Raw genomic sequence first — 19189 nt, 5'->3', positions numbered from 1 at the left:
AGTAGTTTTGATTAAAATACTTTCTCTCCAATTTTAATTACGGTCGAGTTTCATCCATGTTGCCGATGCACAATAATTTATTGTCATTAGTAGCTTGAACACTGTTTTCTCAGCTTCAGCTACAACTTACAGCATAAATTTAACAGTGTATTTCCTTGCCAATCTTTTATCCATACCGAATACGGGTATAATGTAAAAATATATCAGCCCTATTCTACTTATTGTCATTTGTACTATAGCCTACGGTAATTGTGTATTACTGTACAATGGTTGAAATACAAGCAAAAGGGGTGTTGTTATCCGATTCAGTGACAAACAAAACAACAGTTTTTCGGTCGGTTGTTTATGGCTGTATGCATTTACGCAAGAATATAACGTTACTAACAATATTTTTATCATTTTCTGTTACTTTTTTAACTAGAATATGGGATAAAGAGTTGGAGGAAAAGAAGCTGGTCTATTGTAATTGGGTCCCTCTTGCTGCCTGACTGTATGCTGCTGCCTGCGCCCACACGAAATTTAAAAATATTTTATAAATATTGTTGTATCGGTATTACTTGCTTACCACATTGCAACATCGAATTATTGTAAGTTGAACTATCATAACTTGAGTATTTTAATAGTTTTATTACAAAAAGTGCATTTAGTCACGAAAATGAGATGAAAATACAGTAATTAGTGAATATTTTTCAGTGAAAAATAACGTGAATGGGCGGATTTTCAGCGAATAATGCGTATATATGTTCCATACAGAAATCCACAAATAGGTGAGTCCACAATCGTGAGACCGCATATAAGGGGGGTTTACTGTACAAAATCAATGAATTGATAGCAAGTATGTAATTTTGGTAAGCTAATTTTTTGTGATTTATGTCTTAAGAGACATTTTGCTTACTGAAGAGCAGTATAATTTTGGGGTTTCATGTAAAATGTGTTTGTTACACACTTATTATATACTACAATATATTGCAATAAAATATATATTGCAATATATATTTTATTGATTTAGAGCATGACTGCATAGGATCCCAAAGGTTAGGCTCAAATTTTAGTCTTGAACATACTGTTAATTACATATTTGCACTTGGACCTGTTTGTACAGATGACTGATGGATTACTGTAACCAGTAAACTGAAAAGGGAACAAACATGGTAATCCTAAATGGTTTCTGGGTACTGTTAACCACTCAGCGCACACACACACACACACAAACATAATGTGATATGGTAAACCACCAGGGATCTAATGGACCTGGTGCGCATGCACTAACTTACTGGAGTCAAATGAACTTTTGTTCTTCCACAGTGGAACAAGGTGTCTTTGATTGCGTGGAATGCACAAAAGAGACCATGTGAAAGTAATGTGTTTGTAGTTAAACAAATGTATGTTACCAGTGTCACAGCCTGCCATCACAGGTATGTGAATAAGACAGACCAAGAATATTTAGAAAGTAAACATTAAAACAACCACCAAAGCTCATATTAAATTTCCTTTTCAGCTTTTATTTTTAATGTTACAGGAGAACCTCATACAGTATCTACCTTTACTTGGTCCTTTAGAGGAGTACTTAGGGGTGTCCTGGATAGCACAAAATACCTTTGAGAGAAATAAAGAATAATACCAAATAAGGTGAAAAAGGTAGATGCATCTTAACTGACAGGAAAGAGAAGTGAAATAAATGAAGGATGAATACAAAATTAATTTAATTCACAGCAATAAATTGAATTCATAAAGTAAAACTTCCTACAGAAAAAAAGGTGTAAGGTGCAAGGAACTTACAGTAACTGAGGGGGACTTCCCACCCCAATGGTAATGCTTGCCCACTTTGCTCCAAAGCACAAGGCATGTAATAAATGGATTCCACTGTATGAACACAGTAACCTTGGTACTCCAACTGTAATCGTTGCCATTCTGAACTGAAATGGTCTACTTTTGTCTGTCGGTAGATCAGGCACAGGTAAAATAAGCCTTGCATACTGCAATATGAAAAGCACATACAATAATGAATATTTTATTAAAGAATACTTACAATTTTTCAACTGATATTCAATGGCTGCCTTCAGATTAAATGCCTCAATCAATGCAGTCTCATGGAGAGTAAGTGTATTCCCAACACTTCGAACTTCAATGCCTTCTGTGGTCATACCAACACTTAATTCTGGATGTTCACGGATACCCCGTTCAATTATGTCAGCTGCAGTAAGAAAAAAAAAATTTTTTTTTTAAACTTCACAATACCAAGAAACTTTTGAAACACTTTTATCATATTACTTGATGAACCACAGCACTTAACTTTTGACAATTTTTCAAGTCATTTAAATTTTTCCATTAAAAATATTATTAGGTATAGTATCATAACTCAACCACTGAGTTAAGAATACTCTATTCTCACAAGGCTGGTCATCCATTACAAATTAAGCCATTAAAATATTTTTAAAAATTTTATTAGTTTCTTACTATTTAGTAAATCATAGCACATTATAGAAATATTAAGTCAATAAGTGTGTTACGTTAGGCTTCTGTTTCTTGAGTTGACAAAGGCTATATTACACTACTTTAACCTCCTTTATTGGAGAAGCAAGAGTTTTGGAAATTACTGTGAAAGTTCTGTAATTCTAATATGTAGTCTGTTATGCAGAATAACAAATTTTTGACAATTAACTTTATATATTTTACTTTATATTTTACACATATATTATACTAATATAATAATTTTTATATTACAAGTACTGCAAGCAGCCAAGGACTGAAGCTTGCCATATAATCTGAGAGTATTAAAAGTGAACACTGATGGATGGGATAAGCTTCCTATACACATATATATATATATATATATATATATATATATATATATATATATATATATATATATATATATATATATATATATATATATATATATATATATATATACAACACAGACCCGGTTATGAGAGGGCTCGGTTATTGGCACCCCTTGCGAATAGCTAAAATCTGCAAATACTTAAAACCCTTCAAAAAACACTTAGAACTGCCTATTTTGATAGTTTAAACACAAGAAAAACCCTCTAAAAATGCTTATACCTGAGTATTTTAATGATTTTATCACAAAAAGTGCATTTAGTCATGAAAATTATATGAAAATATAGTAATTAGTGAATATTTCTCAGTGAAAAATACCGCAAATGGGCGAATTTTCCACGAATAATGGGTAGATACGTTCCACAGAGAAATCCTCGAATGCGTGAGTCCATGAATCGTGAGAACGCGAATATGGGGGTTTACTGTACATTAGATACTATGGGAAAATAAATTAATCTGAGACCTACTTTTGGACATAAAAAGAAACAATATAAGAAACCCCACTGCCATTGTAGTGAGCATTAAAATATAACTAAAAACCCAATTTCATTCTAAATACTGTACAATAAATTAGGCATTTTCCTTGCCATATATCTTACCAATATGTTTCAGAGCAGGTGCATACTGCTTAAGGCGATAGTGACATAATGCTATATTATAAGATAAATGAGGCTGGTGTCCTGCTACTTGCAATGCATTGCTGAATTTCTGACATGCCTCCTCATAACGGCCTTCCTGAAATACAAAAAACAGATGATGAGAACGGTGTGATTTTGTCTAGCTTCTTTGATGGTCAGTCCTGTTCTTTTGTAATACTGTACTTGAGTTCTGTTTGGTATATACAAAATGCAGTTTTTTTGACTGCAAGTTGGTCTTGACCTGAGTTGTGCCTTCATTCCATACTTTTGCAAGGTCATTTCATTAGAAGAATGTATAGCTAGCTTGCAATGTTATTACAGTTTTTGATGGTATGGCCATATCTACAAGTTTTTTCACTGTAGGAATTTGGGAAAATATGGTCTAACTTTTAGATTTTTAAGGGGTGGTTTTGATTAAATTTATTTGAACTAATTTACGCAAAGCTAATTTTTCTGTTATTGATGCTACATTATTTCTTTTATATTATATATTATTTTATTTTTGATGGTAGCTTTATTGATGATTTAACTTTATTTTAGCTGTCTTTTTTGTTGACGACAATTTTATTTTTGCTAACTTAAAAAAAAGATTTTTTTTTATTTCATTTTAGCTAACTTAAGCAAACATCTATTTTTCTATTTCTGATGTTGCCGTATCTTTTTTGAAGAGAGTCCCGTAATGCAGTTCAGCTGATGGGCTCTTCCTCTTTTAGTAGTACAACTGTTCCTTGTACACTATTTATGGTAGCATATGCCAAGTTACCTTTTTACATTTGTAATGTTTCTTTTGCTCTCCCATTAGGTTTTTGCAGTACAGTGATACCTGTACCCACGAGCATAATTGGTTGGTGGGAAGAGTTCATGGGTACAAAAACTCGTGGGTACAAATGCTTTTTCCCATAAGGAATAATGGGAAAGGGATTAATTGGTTTTCCAGCCCAAAATATCCCCTTAAAAAACATTTTTAGGCACAATAATATGACAAATGTTAAATTAATTTGTATTTTTCATAGCTAACAAACCTGCAGTCTTAACATTAGGATAAATCTTCTAGTAACAACTGGAAACTGGTAAAAAATGACATTTTTATGATAAAATAAAGTTTTATATTTACAGTCCTTACCAAGTACAGTAATTACATAGCTACTAGCTTTATACATGGCAGTCTAAGAATCTAAGAACTCAAATTTTGCAGTGGCTCTACTATTGTTCATGTAGGTGACAAGGTCCCGCCCACTTTTGGGACTGATAGGCACAACTCAGCAAAGAGCTTCAATTTGTTTTAGTCTTGATGTCCATATGAGGGAGGCAGGTGGGCTCCGATTATGTAATTACAGTAAAACCCCCGTATTCGCGGGGGATGCGTACCGCACTCCCCCGCGAATAGCTAAAATCCGCAAATACTTAAAACCCCTTTAAAAACACTTAGAACTGCCCATTTTGACAGATTAAACACAAAAAAACCCTCTAAAAATGCTTATACCTGAGTATTTTAATAGCTCTATCACAAAAAGTGCATTTAGTCATAAAAATATGAAAATATAGTAATTAATGAATATTCCTCAGTGAAAAATACCACGAATGGGCGAATTTTCCACGAATAACAGGTAGATAGTTCCACAGAGAAATCTGCGAATACATGAGTCCGCAAACAGTGAGACCGCGAATACGGGAGGTTTACTGTACTTCGTAAGTATACATGAAACTTTATTTTATCATAAAAATGTCATTTTTATAAGTGACTTACCAAGTAATTACATAGCTGATTCCATATTGAAAGGAGGAGGGAACACGGACATATTCTACTCCAAGACATTATGAAAGTAATGACTATGAAATAGAAAAGGTTTCTAGCATTAGAATAATGCTTGTTGTTCCTTCCCTGGTAAGAGAGCTCCTGCAGACTGGTGCAGTACTGCCCCTGGGAGGTGCTCATCTTAACCTGTGGAGGATGTGGCAGTATGGCCAAGGATCGCCTCCACTTCAGTGGGTACTTTGCAGCCATGGAAGTTCACCGATGGTTGACAAAGAATAAAAAATGGTGCCGTTGCCCTGAGCAGAGACCTGAGTAAAAATCAACACCGTCACCTACACTAGAATAAAAAACCTCCACCCTGACCACTAAAAACAGGTGGGTACTCAAGGTACAAAGTACCCCTAGACTTCCCTTAAACTTAACACCGTGCAACAAGGTGAGAGGATTGCAGAGGGACAAAGAGCCCCCTGTGCTTCCTCTCCCAACACCATGCCAGCCACGGATAAGGGTCATAACATGCTGCAGTTTTCGAAAACAGTTTCAACGTCCTTGAGATAATTTGACGTGAAAATAGACCTGGGCCTCCAAAAAGTTGATTGCAGGATAGACGATAAAGACAAATTATGGCGAAAGGCAAGAGACGTAGCGACAGCTTGAACCTCATGAGCCTTTACTCTAAAGGAAGGAAAGACATCATCCTGTATCTGAGAATGAGCTTCAAAAATAAGGCTCCTCAAAATGAATGAAAGGACATTCTTCGACATGGGCCGAGATGGGTTTATTACAGAACACCAGAGATTATTCGAGGGCCCTCTAATTTTCTCTGTCTTATGGAGGTAGCACCTCAATGATCTCACAGGGCAAAGCAATCTCTCCTCCTTCCCTGGTCCATGAATGTCCATTAAATTCTTAATGGCAAACGAGCGAGGCCAGGAATTGGAGACATTCTCATTTTTAGCCAGGAAACCATGAGAAAGGGAGCAGATAGTGTCCTCTTGAGAAAACCCAACTCTTCTGTCAAAAGCATGCAGTTCGCTAATGCATTTGGTGGTACCCAATGCCACAAGAAAAAAAAAAAAAAAAAAAAAGTCTTTTTTGTGAGATTCTGGAGAGAAACTGAGCGAAGTGGTTGGAAGGTGGAACCAGTAAGCCATTTCAAAACCACATCTAAATTCCAAGACACTGCACTGGGCTTCCCTTGCTTGGAGGTTTCAAAAGATCTAATGAGGTCGCTAAGGTCCTCATTAAAGGACAGTTCTAAGCCTCTATGCTTAAACACTGAGCCAAGCACTAACCTGTATCCTTTGATTGTAGAGGGCGACAGCTTTCTGGGGGTCCATAAGAAGAGTAAAAAATCTGCTATTTGGCTCACAGTCGTCTCAGAAGAAGAGATTCTATTGCTCTCGCACCAATCTGACTGACAGAGCCTGCTAGAAGAAGCTCTCCTGCATCTAGCAATAGCCTCTGCAGCTTGTCGTGAAAAACCTTTCGCTCTGATGAGGCTCCAGACAGTCTGAATTCTGTCAGGGCCAGAGCGGACAACCCTTGATGAAACCTGAGGAAAAGGGGCTGTCTGAGCAGTGACTGTTTTTGTGGAAGAAGCCTTGGGAAGTCCACAAGAAGAACAGCAGGTCCGGGAACCACTCCTCCCTGGGCCAGAACGGAGCAACTAAGGTCATCATGACGTTCTGGTAAGACGATACCTTGCTGATCACCTTCCTGATCAATCTAACCAGTGGAAAGGTATACATGTCCAGGCCTGTCCAATCCAACAGCATGGCATCCGTTGCCCATGCTTGAGGGTCCGGAACTGGGGCTCCTTGACACTACGAAGAGATCTATGGAAGGCTTGCCCCATCGCTTCCATAGATCGAGGCAGACTAGAGGATCTAAGGTCTACTCCGTCAGCAGGACCTGAGATCAATGGCTCAATTTGTCTGCCAATACATTCATCCTTCCCTAAACAAAGCGAGGAATGATTGTAACCTGATTCTGTCCTGCCCGAAAAAGGAGGTCTTTCGCCTTCTCGCAGAGAGTGAAGGAGTGAGTGCCTCCCTGCTTGCGGACATAAGACAAGGCTGTGGTGTTTTCTGCAAAAACTGCTACAATCTTTCCTGTTACCAACAGAGTGAAAAACTGAAAGCCCAGGTGAATGGCCTTTAGCTCTTTGACATTTATGTGTAAGGTCCTCTGAACCGACGTCCATGTTCCTTAAACCCTATGACTCCCAAAAAGGGCTCCCCAACCTAAATCAGAGGCATCTGAATAAAACTCTAGGCTGGGGTTCAGAGGCAGAAGAGATGTCCCTACTTGAAGATTTTCTTCTGACAACCACCATCGAAGATCCTCTTTGATCTCCGATGAAATGGGGAAGACTAAGGAGTCTGGCTGGGTCTTCCTGCACCAGCTCACTTTCAGATAAAATTGCAGGAGCCTCATATGAAGCCTGCCCAACTTCACGAATTGCTCTACTGAGGCCAATGTGCCCAGGAGACTCATCCACTGTACAGCTGAGCAAACTGAGAGAGAGAGAGAAACTCCCGAACTGTCTGGAAACTAGACTCGATCTTGTTGGGGGAAAGAAAAACCTGGAAAGCTCAAGGTTTGTTCCACGTATGAACAATGAGCTTTTGGTGACAATGTAAGTAATATTAATTGAGAAATACCACATTTGCCAGTGTATTAGATGCACTTTTTTTAATGTATAAAAAACTGCCCTATGGCCATATTACAGATGTTAGACCAAGCACTGTAGGCTAGGCTAGGCCTAGCCTATGGCGAGCATACTGAGTAGGAACAAGAATTGTTCCTAATAATAAAACATTCAAAAATAAGCCTAATTATTACAGTAAATTGTGTTACTGGAATAAAGTATGAAATCATATGTAAATTTACACTCACCTTTAAAAGAAATTAAATGAAATTTACCATAAATAACAGCGACAGGCCACCAGACCAAGGTATTGTAAGCAATTTTTTGTAAGTTTGTGATAACAGACTGATAATTTGGCTTGTTTTTAACATTGTACATATTTTATTATAAATAATATATTATTGAAAACAAGCCGCTTACTGATGACATATCATAAGCAATTTTTTGTAAATTTGTGATAAAAGAATGATAATTCGACTTGTGGTCGTGCTCGTGGCCCTAATCATTGCTCGTGGGTATAACAACATTTTATTAAATAAAAATGCTCATGCCTCCAGTTACTCGTGGCCCCATATATTCATAGGTACAGGTTCCACTGTAGTTTTAACCATACATTATTTCTCCTCTAAATTTCTGAAGGAAAAATCCTTCAAGAAGAAATCTGATAAGTAATTTTCTAGTTTTTGAAATGCTTTCTCTCAGCCATTTTCAATATTATACTGTAAACTTGACCAGGTACCACTCTCAAAGAAGTCAAATTGAGCCAAGGTTTGGTAAGGTCTGAATTGTTCCTTGGGTCTTTTCTGTTTTTACATAGCTCGTGCAAGCTTGCTTTTATGCGGTTTATGGAAAGAAGCCATTAGGAGTACCCATTTCCATGCACTACTCATCAAAAGTTTGAGGGACAGAGTTGCTCATTATTAAACAAAGATGATTAAGTTTTATCAAGGAATTTTGCATGCCTACCATGAAGAGTCAAGGACGAAGTACTGCTTATCCTGATATATATATTTAATGCACCTAGTACCTTGAAGGTCATCAGTCTGTCAAGATCAGACTTAGCACTAGGAGCAGAGCGTGACATTTGACTTTCAGCTCACTTGACCATATCAATTACTTAACATTCACTCAGATTTTTATGAATATTTTTGAAATTTAAAAAAATGGTTAAATGACTAAGACATGAGCAACAGCGTTATCACGTGACCTAAGCCGAAATATTAAAATTGATCACGGTGAGGTAGGGCTGACGTTTGGCTCCTAATGACTATTGTCATTTTTTCCTTTATTCGCCTAATTTATTCATTATTTTGATTTTTATATCACCTTATCTCCTACGTCTGGCAGTGTCTGGCAACAACAATGAAGTGGTAGGCGACAGGGTTGCCACCATACGCTGAAAGCGGGTGGTGGGACAGTTTTTACTCTGAGCAACTATTTCACTGTCCTTTTTTACGTCCAGTAACTCTTAGCATGGTTGATGAAATGAATAAAGGATGATGAAAAAGGATGATGACAAGTTCATTATATCAAATCTGGTTAGATAAAATAGTGCAAGGTAGGAAATTGCAGGGGTAAAGTTCAGGTCGAATTCTCAGCCAATAGAACTGATATTTTAATGAAGTGCCAATCATGTAGGTTTACAGTTAGTGCCCCAGCAAAGCGAATTTGGAAAACAATTGAGTGAGATAAATATTGAGGAAATTGAACAACTTTGGCTTGAGAAATTCAAGGCACATAGAAGAAGTTCTTCATTCGAGAGACAAAATTTCAAATCAAAGACCAAACAAGTGAAAAAAACGACTGAAAATGAGTCAAGAATATCAGCCTGGTAGCTACTAAACTTCTAGTTTCTTAGTTTCAAACAAGGCAACAATGAATCAGGTGGTACTTGATGATACCCTCGCCTCAAGCGAATAATAACCCCTTTTATAGAGGGAAGGGGGTGACCTGGAGCCAGAAATCAACCAAAATAATGCTCTAAGGTAAGTTTTTTCCACGAGTGCCAAAAAACCACTTGTTGATCTTTGGTCGTTTTTCTCAGTTTTCACTTTTTTGCACTTCAAATGCACACTACATTTTTATTTTTAGGCCAGTTTTAAAGTTAAATATACCATTGGAAAGAGGAAAGAAAGATGAATATTTATTTGGGGCTAGATTTTTTCTTAGGTTGACGAGGAACCGGTGATAATCAAAATACAAATTTGGGGAAAATCCCCGCCCCCATCCAAAAAAAAAAAGGAAAAGTAGAAAACTCTTCCCATTATTTTTTCATACTGTGATATACTTTCTGTGTATTTTATTTGCAATAGCTCTAAAAATGAAAGGTGAATCATTTTTAATTTTTTTATTTATTTTTTTTTTTTAATAAAATCCAAAATAAATCACTCTCAAATTTTTCCTGGAACACTATATATATGTATAACATACAAAAATTCCATAAAAATCGGACAGGTGATTCCCCTTAAATTCATCAGATGAGGAAGCAAACTATCAAACCTCACTGTCCATTAGCATGGATATTGTAAGGAGAGTAAAGAGAATGGGTGGGAGGTAAGAAAGCCTTACCAATTTAGGTTACAGCAACTACTTAGGGCCAAGTTATCATTCATTTATCAGCAGTTGTTACAGGAAGCCTACCACCCAAAGGGAAGGTGCTAGGAGTCTGGCGTGGGTGGAGACACAATGCAACTTTCACCAATGATGACATAAGTTATCAGGGATAAAATAATCCTAAAATTTTTATCTAAAAAGTGCAATAATGTATTTTCAAACTGAAGAGGGCACTGCAAGGGTTACACAGGTGTTAACAATGCAAATAAAGTAAAAAAAAAAATAAATAAATAAAGAGATTGCTGGAATTACATATTCGGGCATTACTTGATTTAAAATAATAGCCGACCCTACCTTATATAAAAGACATCCATGATTGACTTCAGTATCTGGGTCATCAGGAGGGCACTGATCTACAAGGCTTTTGGCTCCAGGCAGGTCCTCTTCTCCATACTTGATTGCTGCTTGAAGTTTGGTGATACGACCAGCATACTCTGCTTCTTCTATCTGATGAGTTACTTTCATGGACTCTTCATACAAACAAGCCTGGAAAGAGTAAAGCTGAATAATATATGGCACAAAGAAACCAAAAAGTATAATATATAAACAAAAACTAAAATATTGTTCTTTGACCCAAACTTTACCAAAAAACTTATCAGGTGAAGGGAAAAAATTATAGGATGTACTGTACTTTATATTATGTACAGTATTAGAGCATGATGTGACCTCAAAATTATATGAAATAATAAGATCTCACGCTGCATAGGACATTATATAATCTACATGAAAATAAAAGAAAATTAATGTAGCTTATGGATTCCTTGAATTTATGAAAACATCTAACTCTTTCAATATTCTGATGCCACACATATACATCATTTGCAATTTGATCCCAAAGATTCAAAATATACTGCCTTCACACATCAAAACAAAGAATCTTGTGGTTAGTTCACAAGATGCTTGATACATGCGAGGTAAATAGCGTATTGAGCATGATACTAAAGTATGTGATTAAAGATACAAATTTAGATACAGTACATGACATATTTTTTCAACATATGCATTTTTCCCCTTTGAAGAGGGTGGTGCCAGAGGGTTGAACCAAGCAAGTCTTTGGGGATGAAGTCATTAGCCTGATGCTATTATTCTTGACCCATCAGATACTGATGCCCATATACAGTTGGGTAGTTGTGGGAGTAGGCCAGGAGCAATCCATAAACTTAGCAAATATGAACACAGTGCTACTCCATTCAGCAACTGCATCAAATTTGGATGACTGCATATTCCAAAGGTGGACGATGAGGGTTGCTGTAATCCCTACACCATGTAAGAATATACATCTATGGTGCTGTACAGTACATTATATATGAGACATTCTGTGCCAAATCAGATCAAGCATCAGAAATAAGGTTGCTGGGAACTAATTTTGAAGTGTGGCAATATTCCATCTTACTTAATTTTGTTACCATTGCTGTTTTGTTACTGTTGCTATTTTTATACAGTTTCTCAATGTATTATGGTACAGGCAGTCCCCGGTTATTGGCAGGGTTTCCGTTCTGACAGCATGACAATAAGCGAAAATTGCCAATAACCGAAAATTAGCAATTTTGTTGGGGCCTCTGTCAGGTATGTATTGGCGCTAATAAGTGGAAATTGGCGATTTTCAGTGCTGAAAATTGCCAAAATTTGCCAATTTTCATTACTAGACAAGCACCCTAAAACCGGATCACCACTAACTGAGCCAACTGATAACTGGGGACTGCCTGTATTTTGAATTAGCCAAATGAATGGTAATGTTAAATAACAGATTTGGAGAATTTATTTCAATATTTTTGGGCAAAATATGGCCTAATCTGAACATATTTCTGGCTATTTAACAATGTTGTCATGTTTTTGTTTCAAATTAATATTTAACAATTTTGTCAGCCATGGCAAAATTATGTATATGGTAATGGCAAACAAGCTCCATAACATAAAAAATAAAAAGAAACCTGCTTAAACTCCAACAAAAGTATCAAAAAGAATGTTTGCAACACCTGTACCCCTGTTGCCACATCTGCACAAGAAGGTGTATTATAATCCTCCAGGCAGTTGCTGTAGGTAGAATAAAGAGCCTTCCTGCCCAGGATTCCATTTACATTCTATCACTGTACCAACGATGGCACTCTACCAGCCTAGACCAGCTATCAAAGAATCCTTGATATTAGTTAGTCCATCTTATGGAGTCCCAGTGGGACCACAAGGGCATCACCCCAAAACAAGTATCCACCATTCATATCTCCAACCAAGAGGCATGGCTGAGGGAGTTATTGGAAAACCTCAACTATGTCATCAAATAAAACACTATTACATGTATCTGGAAAATAAATTAGAGGGAGCACATGGAATATTTTTTCTTATATAAATTTGTAATCATTGCTTGCAAAGGAGTACATATACTGAAAGATATTTGGGGAACTTCAGAGCAGATGTGCAGAAGACTGTCAACATGACTCTATATTTGTGGATCATAAGGACTTATATACTTTAAATTCCCCAGCACAAGGAGAATTACCATTTAGTATGCTCTCCTGTAGGCATATAATTATAGGAAAAATATGCATGGCTAATTAGCTTTAATGTTTTATGTTTAGCGCTCAGACCTTGACAATTTCATTGCAGTATATTAGAGAAAACAAAAACTAATTTTTGGGAAGACTTTCTAGGTGGGGTTTTTTCATTAGGCTGGAGACATGTGGAGATTGATGGAAGATGAAGAACAGGAAAGACAAGAGGGGCTGAGTATCACAGAAGTCCTTGTGGTCACACATTTTTGCACGCTAAGGTGGTCACGTGAAAGCTTAGACAGGCAACGCTTAGTGTCCTAAAAACTGAGTCCATACAAACAAGAAAACTTTGATGCACTTGGTCACTGCATTCTCTCCCTTTGTTTAGTTTAACTTTCTTTTCCAACAAATTTATTTATTTTTGTAAATTTACATGTTTAGTTTAACTTTCTTTTCCAACAAATTTATTTATTTTTGTAAATTTACACATCTTTAATAAGCATCCAGTTGGTGATACAATTAAAATTTGTCTGTTCAACTTGCCAGGATTCAATTTAGCACTCAAGACCTATTTGTCTCCAAGGGTTTATCTTATCCTGAAGACCATGAACTCTTACCTGTTCCTTCAAGTGACAATCAACCACACTGGGGTTTTATCATATCATCTCCTATTATTTGTACTATACTACTGTAAGTAATGGGTTCAAGGTAAAAGAAATTTGATCTTTATGTAAAACAAAATTACTTTATCATACAAACCTATCACTCATAATCAAAGTGAACCCTTCCTTATGCCAATGATCTCTCACAGCTAGATTCTGCCACACAAGAAGAGAGACATTGGCCAATGGGAACTTGGGGATCCACATACTGTATACATGTGTCGACCTACTGACAGCCAATGCTATTACTTTTTTAGATGAATTAGATGTGAAACTGGTAATAAGCAGTTAGTATGCACAAAAAACATTTTCTTTTTTTTAAATTAGGTTACTAGCTAATCATTTAAGGAGAGCCAGACAATACAATAACAATTATAATGTCTTCATTAAGCCATACAGTAAAAGCTGTCAAAGAGAAAAATAAACTAAATGACTATATGTTTCTTTACATGATTAAATTACCTGATAGAGTGACTGTGCATAGTACAAACGGTAATCCTCCATTTCGGGAAAGAGCATTGTCAGGTGTTCATAACAGTTTGCAGCATTGACAAAATCTTGCATATAAAAGTAGCAGTAGGCAAGTAAAGAGAGGGCTGCTCTGCTCTGAAAGTAGTAAAGTATCTTATAAATAGACAAAACATTAACTTCACAAATGTTGTTACTGTATTCCTGGTAAAGGTAGACATAACAGTGCAAATTACAGTATTCACTGTATTAGATAAATGCTTTTTGCAATTCAAGCATTCACAGTTTCTTTTGATACTTGCTTACAAATTTCAGTGTGTTCAATCAACACGCTAAAACAATATTTAATGTGTTCAGCCAATGTGACAAAGAACTGAGAGATTAATGATTTTATTCTCTACATAGTATATCTAATCTCCACACCACAAAGAGACTAAAATCTCCTAAACATTTCAAGGTACCTTAACATAAAAAGTCAATTTGCAATGACATTTTTACCAATTTCGCAGAGAAACATGACACGTGATAGGAATTGCCTGTGTAACCTAATTCTGGATAAATGTAAAAAAAAGTGAAGAATTTCAATTTTCAAAAATTTCCAAGGACATACTTCCACACATGCATCATTATCAAATATAATCAGGCTAAAGACTTGGAGAATCTCTCAACTCTGGTACAGTATACTGCAATCCTGTGCTTGAGACAACTGGAAATGATGTTCCCATGTTGCATCCCAATATTTCAGTTGGAGAGTTATTCAAATAACTGACAAAGCCAAAGAACCACACTGCAGACTAAACAATTCATTAGGCTTTAAAGACACCTCCATCACAGGGCTTAAGAAAAATAAGAATGGCCATCACAACTATTGCTTGGTGTTCTACCTTGAGAATGTTTTGGTACAAAGTAGATGGAGTGAGACTAACTTGAATAATGCATTTTTACTATTATTATTAGCAAGACAAGTTGGAAAAACAGAACGCTACATGCCTACGGGCCCCAATACGGAAAGTAGACAAGAAGGAAAAAAAGGAATAATTAAGAAGTAAAGAATAAATTACAGTATTTATAAAATAAGCAACAGGTCAAATAAACATGAAAAATAACAAACAAGGAAGTGATACTCATCTCAGCCTGCTATGCAAAAGGTATATAAATCAATTTTTGAACTTCATGGCTCCTATAATATAACCACAGTACATGATTAGGGCGATCATTCCACAATTTGGGCACAGAGAGAATAAAACTTCTAATAAACTATGAGGTACTACAGTATATGACATTGATCATAATCTCTACTTTTTTCTATTCTTCTTCCTCTGGTAATGTCAAGCTCTCTCAATTCTCTTCTGGCTCCTCCTTGTGTAAGATAATGACCTTAGGAGCATATTCAAGTACAGTATATCAAACTTCAGAGGAGCTCCTGTTAGAATGCAAAAGTGCATAAACCCTTCCAATCTGTGCCACATATATAGTAATCTTACCCATAACTAAGCAAACTTTAAGGTTAGCCACTTCAAAAACAAACATATTAATAGAAAGAGAAAGACACTGCATATACACGATATTGAAAAATTCTAATAAAGTGAAGCAGCTGACCAGGGAAGTTTTGGCCTATGCCAAAATTCATGCCAAAAAAATTCCATGGGTGAAAAGACTTTCTTCTAATGAGTCTCTCTGCTTTGTCCCCAATTGTAATGTGCATTTATGTCACTTTCAGCATTAGTTATATTCTTGCTGATATGCTGGATCACCAACATCATTATTCAACAACCCCTAACTTGAAAATAGCCAGAATTACAGGGAGATATGTGGGGCTGGGAGGAGATCCAAGATTAGCAGTATCACCTTCCTTCATAGCATTCTAAGAACAAACTTGCGCGTGATCACAATCACTGACAGATGGACTGGGCTGGGAATATCTGATAATAGCAGTGGTACTTCCTTCATAAAACCATTTGGACAACTAACGTTCCTCACAATCCATGAGCTAGGGGCCATTCATGTCATATAAATGATATTCTATGAATTTCATTCAAATATCACAGCATGAAATAAGAGTACTGACATGAGGTCTGCCTAATGTGACCACAAAATTAACAATGGACCACTGTTGAGTTCTGCTAGACTTAAGGGATTAAACAGAAAAAAAAAAGTTGAGCCAAACTGCTTCAGATTTTCCTCAGAAAAGTGACCCATCACCAAAAATTTATTTACTCTCTGCAGTGTAATTTTGAGCTGTCCCAAAAACTTCACCCTTTTGCTACAAGCACCAGAATTATGTTCCTGATCATCCCAAGATTAATCTAATATTTCAAGTTGCAATTTCTCACAAACAGTACAGTAGTTCATTATGCTACAATTTAACTGATCTAGATTCCAGTTCTTCAATATTTTACCTGGGGGAAAATAGCATCACAGTGGATGTTGATAAATACCAATGTATATGTTGCTAGTGTTATCAAGTTGAAATGTACCAAAGTGATCACAAGACCTAATAATTCTGAATAAAAAAATCTTCTTGAAAACTGTTATAAACGTTCCATAATGTTCACTTTTCTACTTATGATAGACATGATCCAATGCTCAAAAATTCCCACTCTTGAAATGACTGAATCAGGCTGCCCAAGGGTCTAAAGTATTGTGTCACAAGGCTGGGATGCAGCACTCTGCAGACGGCAAATTGACAATAAACATGGATTACAGGCTGGTGACTGTGTGACACTTACTGGTCAAGTATCCCAGTCTGGAGGACTCTGGAGTCCTTTTTTCAGTGATACTTGCTAGCTGATTGCCTGAGTCTGCGAGACACCAGGAATTCTTTCTCATCCATGACACTTAATGGTCAAGTTTCCTAGTACAGTATGGGTACTCTAAGAGTATTTTACTTTCTGTTGTACTTGCCTGCTGAGTAATCTAGCCTGGAAGACTCTGGGAGACCTTTATTTTCTGAATACTTGTTGAGTTGATGGTCAACTGTCCTATTCAGGGTGACTTTTCTATTTTATTTTCATAATTTGTAATAAAACTTTGTACATATGTAAAATTTATTAAAAATAATTTAAAAGCTGCAAGGACATACTTAAAGGAACGTTAACAACCGAATGAATGCGAGAGAATTTTCATCAACGTCTTTTTCACAAATTATATGGCTATAATAGCATATAATTTATTTTCAATATTAATGTTCATGGTAGCTATGAAGAAAGTTGTAACCTACCTCAATACTTACCCTACTCAGAAAGGATACCACCAAAGCTAAAATGGACAAACCAACTTGTTGGTGCAATGAGTATCAGAAAAGCTATTTTCCCCAAAATCCTATTATCCCCAACTTTAACAGAGAGCAAGAAAACCTGCCAGTAAAAAACACCAACCCCAGGAATCCACAGGCTGGTTCCAGAGATGATTTCACCCTTAAGTATTAAAATAACTAGACCCACATCATCTCTGAAGCTCAAAAATTACTGGACAAACCCATCACACAAGAGAACCAGAACTAGGGGAGAAAAATTCCAACAAATCAAAAGTACGCCCTTCAAGAAAACATCCTTCTTTGTTGGAGGTAATAAAAAGATTTATATTTAGTCATCCTATCATATCCACAGACTACAGTACTACTAAGATATGTATACCACCTTCTGATACAAGGTCATGTCTGAATATTCTTGACTCCAATAGTCATCTGTATAAAAATAAATCATTTAGACATGTTCTGTAAGGTCTAGTGAGGTGGTCAGGTGAATAAATAAACAGCACATTTTTTTGAGTTTTGCATAAAAAGTCATTTGCATAAACTCATAGATGATTTCCATAAGCTAAAAATGTAAATGAAACTAAAACTGTTTAGTAGGTCACAACTGCATACAACACAGGTACAAATTAGTCTGTTTTACCATTAAAATATACACAAATTACATGTACAGTAGTTATGAAAAAAAAAAAAAAAAATCACACATACTTGTATACTTACCAACTGCAGACAACACTGCTGTCAATAAAAATGAAAAGTTGATGGAGGCCACCAATGCCTACAACATAGTACTGTACTGTACTCTACATTCTTATGTACAGCATAAAAATATGTCTTTTTGTCATAGACTATCATAATTTGCATGCATTTATTAAAATATTTAAAATGTTAAATTTGTACAAACTTTCACACACACAAAAACACAAAAGCTGCTAATAATGCACATAGGATTGGAATTGTAGATTAAGCTAAAAATTAAAAAATATTTTCACATTTGTTTGCATAAATACTTACACAATTTTATTAGACTGCCAAATTTTTTAAAAGTTACAGTTTAGTACAAAACTACATCACACACACAATTGGTCAGGCACTACTCCAAAATTTTTTATTCAACTACCACCCAACAATGTTAAGCTCCTAGTACTTTTAAAAGTACTACCAAGAGGCCAAAGAAAGTGAGGTCCTGCATGAAATTATTGAATTTTTATATTTCTACATTTTATGAATGCAAATTTATAGTTTGCCACCATTACGGCTTAATCAAGTCGACTGAATGGCACAGAATGTGAAAACACATTTATTTTATAAAGTAAGCCAATAATATGTTTCACACAAATGAGATCTATAATTTATATCAAAAATGTAAGAAAATATTAAGTATAGCCAAATCACAGCACAACAGTAACAAAACATTTCCAAAACTTTCGTTCATCCACCTCCAACGCATTCAAGAAAAACTGTCTTTATCAAAGCTACGTTCAAATGCGGAAATAACAATAAAAAAGTTCTCACAGCATTATGATATTGCCTGAATTGCAACCAGAAAATTTTAAATACTCCTGTGTTTATTTTCACTTTTCAACACTAGAAGAAAATACATAAAAAAAAATATAACACTAGCTAAAACTCATCCACCAATATCAACGGGTGGGTGTGGCTTGCGTGAGATGCAACCAAGATTTTGTTCCAAGCAGGGCCGGATTAAGCTGCCTGTACAGACAGTTCCTGGTTATCGGTGGGGGTTCCGTTCTGAGGGTGTGATGATAACCGAAAATCGCGGCTAACTGAAAATTGGTGAGTTTTGTGCTTTTTCGGT

At 36.0% G+C, this 19189-nt stretch overlaps 1 protein-coding gene across 2 annotated transcripts in view; it reads right to left on the bottom strand.

Annotated features, from left to right (window-relative positions):
• Ttc30 (tetratricopeptide repeat domain 30) overlaps positions 1-19189 on the bottom strand; it is a 138248-nt gene that overhangs the window by 42653 nt on the left and 76406 nt on the right. For both annotated transcript variants that reach the window (XM_067122043.1, XM_067122042.1), the window contains 4 exons: positions 14112-14255; positions 10796-10987; positions 3441-3576; positions 2030-2194 (listed from right to left, as the gene is read on the bottom strand). In XM_067122043.1, coding sequence (XP_066978144.1) covers positions 2030-2194; positions 3441-3576; positions 10796-10987; positions 14112-14213 — 595 coding nt within the window. In that variant the 5' untranslated portion in view covers positions 14214-14255. The remainder of the gene's footprint in view (positions 1-2029; positions 2195-3440; positions 3577-10795; positions 10988-14111; positions 14256-19189) is intronic.

The sequence above is a fragment of the Macrobrachium rosenbergii genome, chromosome 20 (genome assembly GCF_040412425.1).
Source record: "Macrobrachium rosenbergii isolate ZJJX-2024 chromosome 20, ASM4041242v1, whole genome shotgun sequence".
NCBI classification, from domain to species: domain Eukaryota; kingdom Metazoa; phylum Arthropoda; class Malacostraca; order Decapoda; family Palaemonidae; genus Macrobrachium; species Macrobrachium rosenbergii.
The sequence above is the reverse complement of the archived record's forward strand: the minus strand, read 5'-3'. Positions and strand labels throughout refer to the sequence as shown.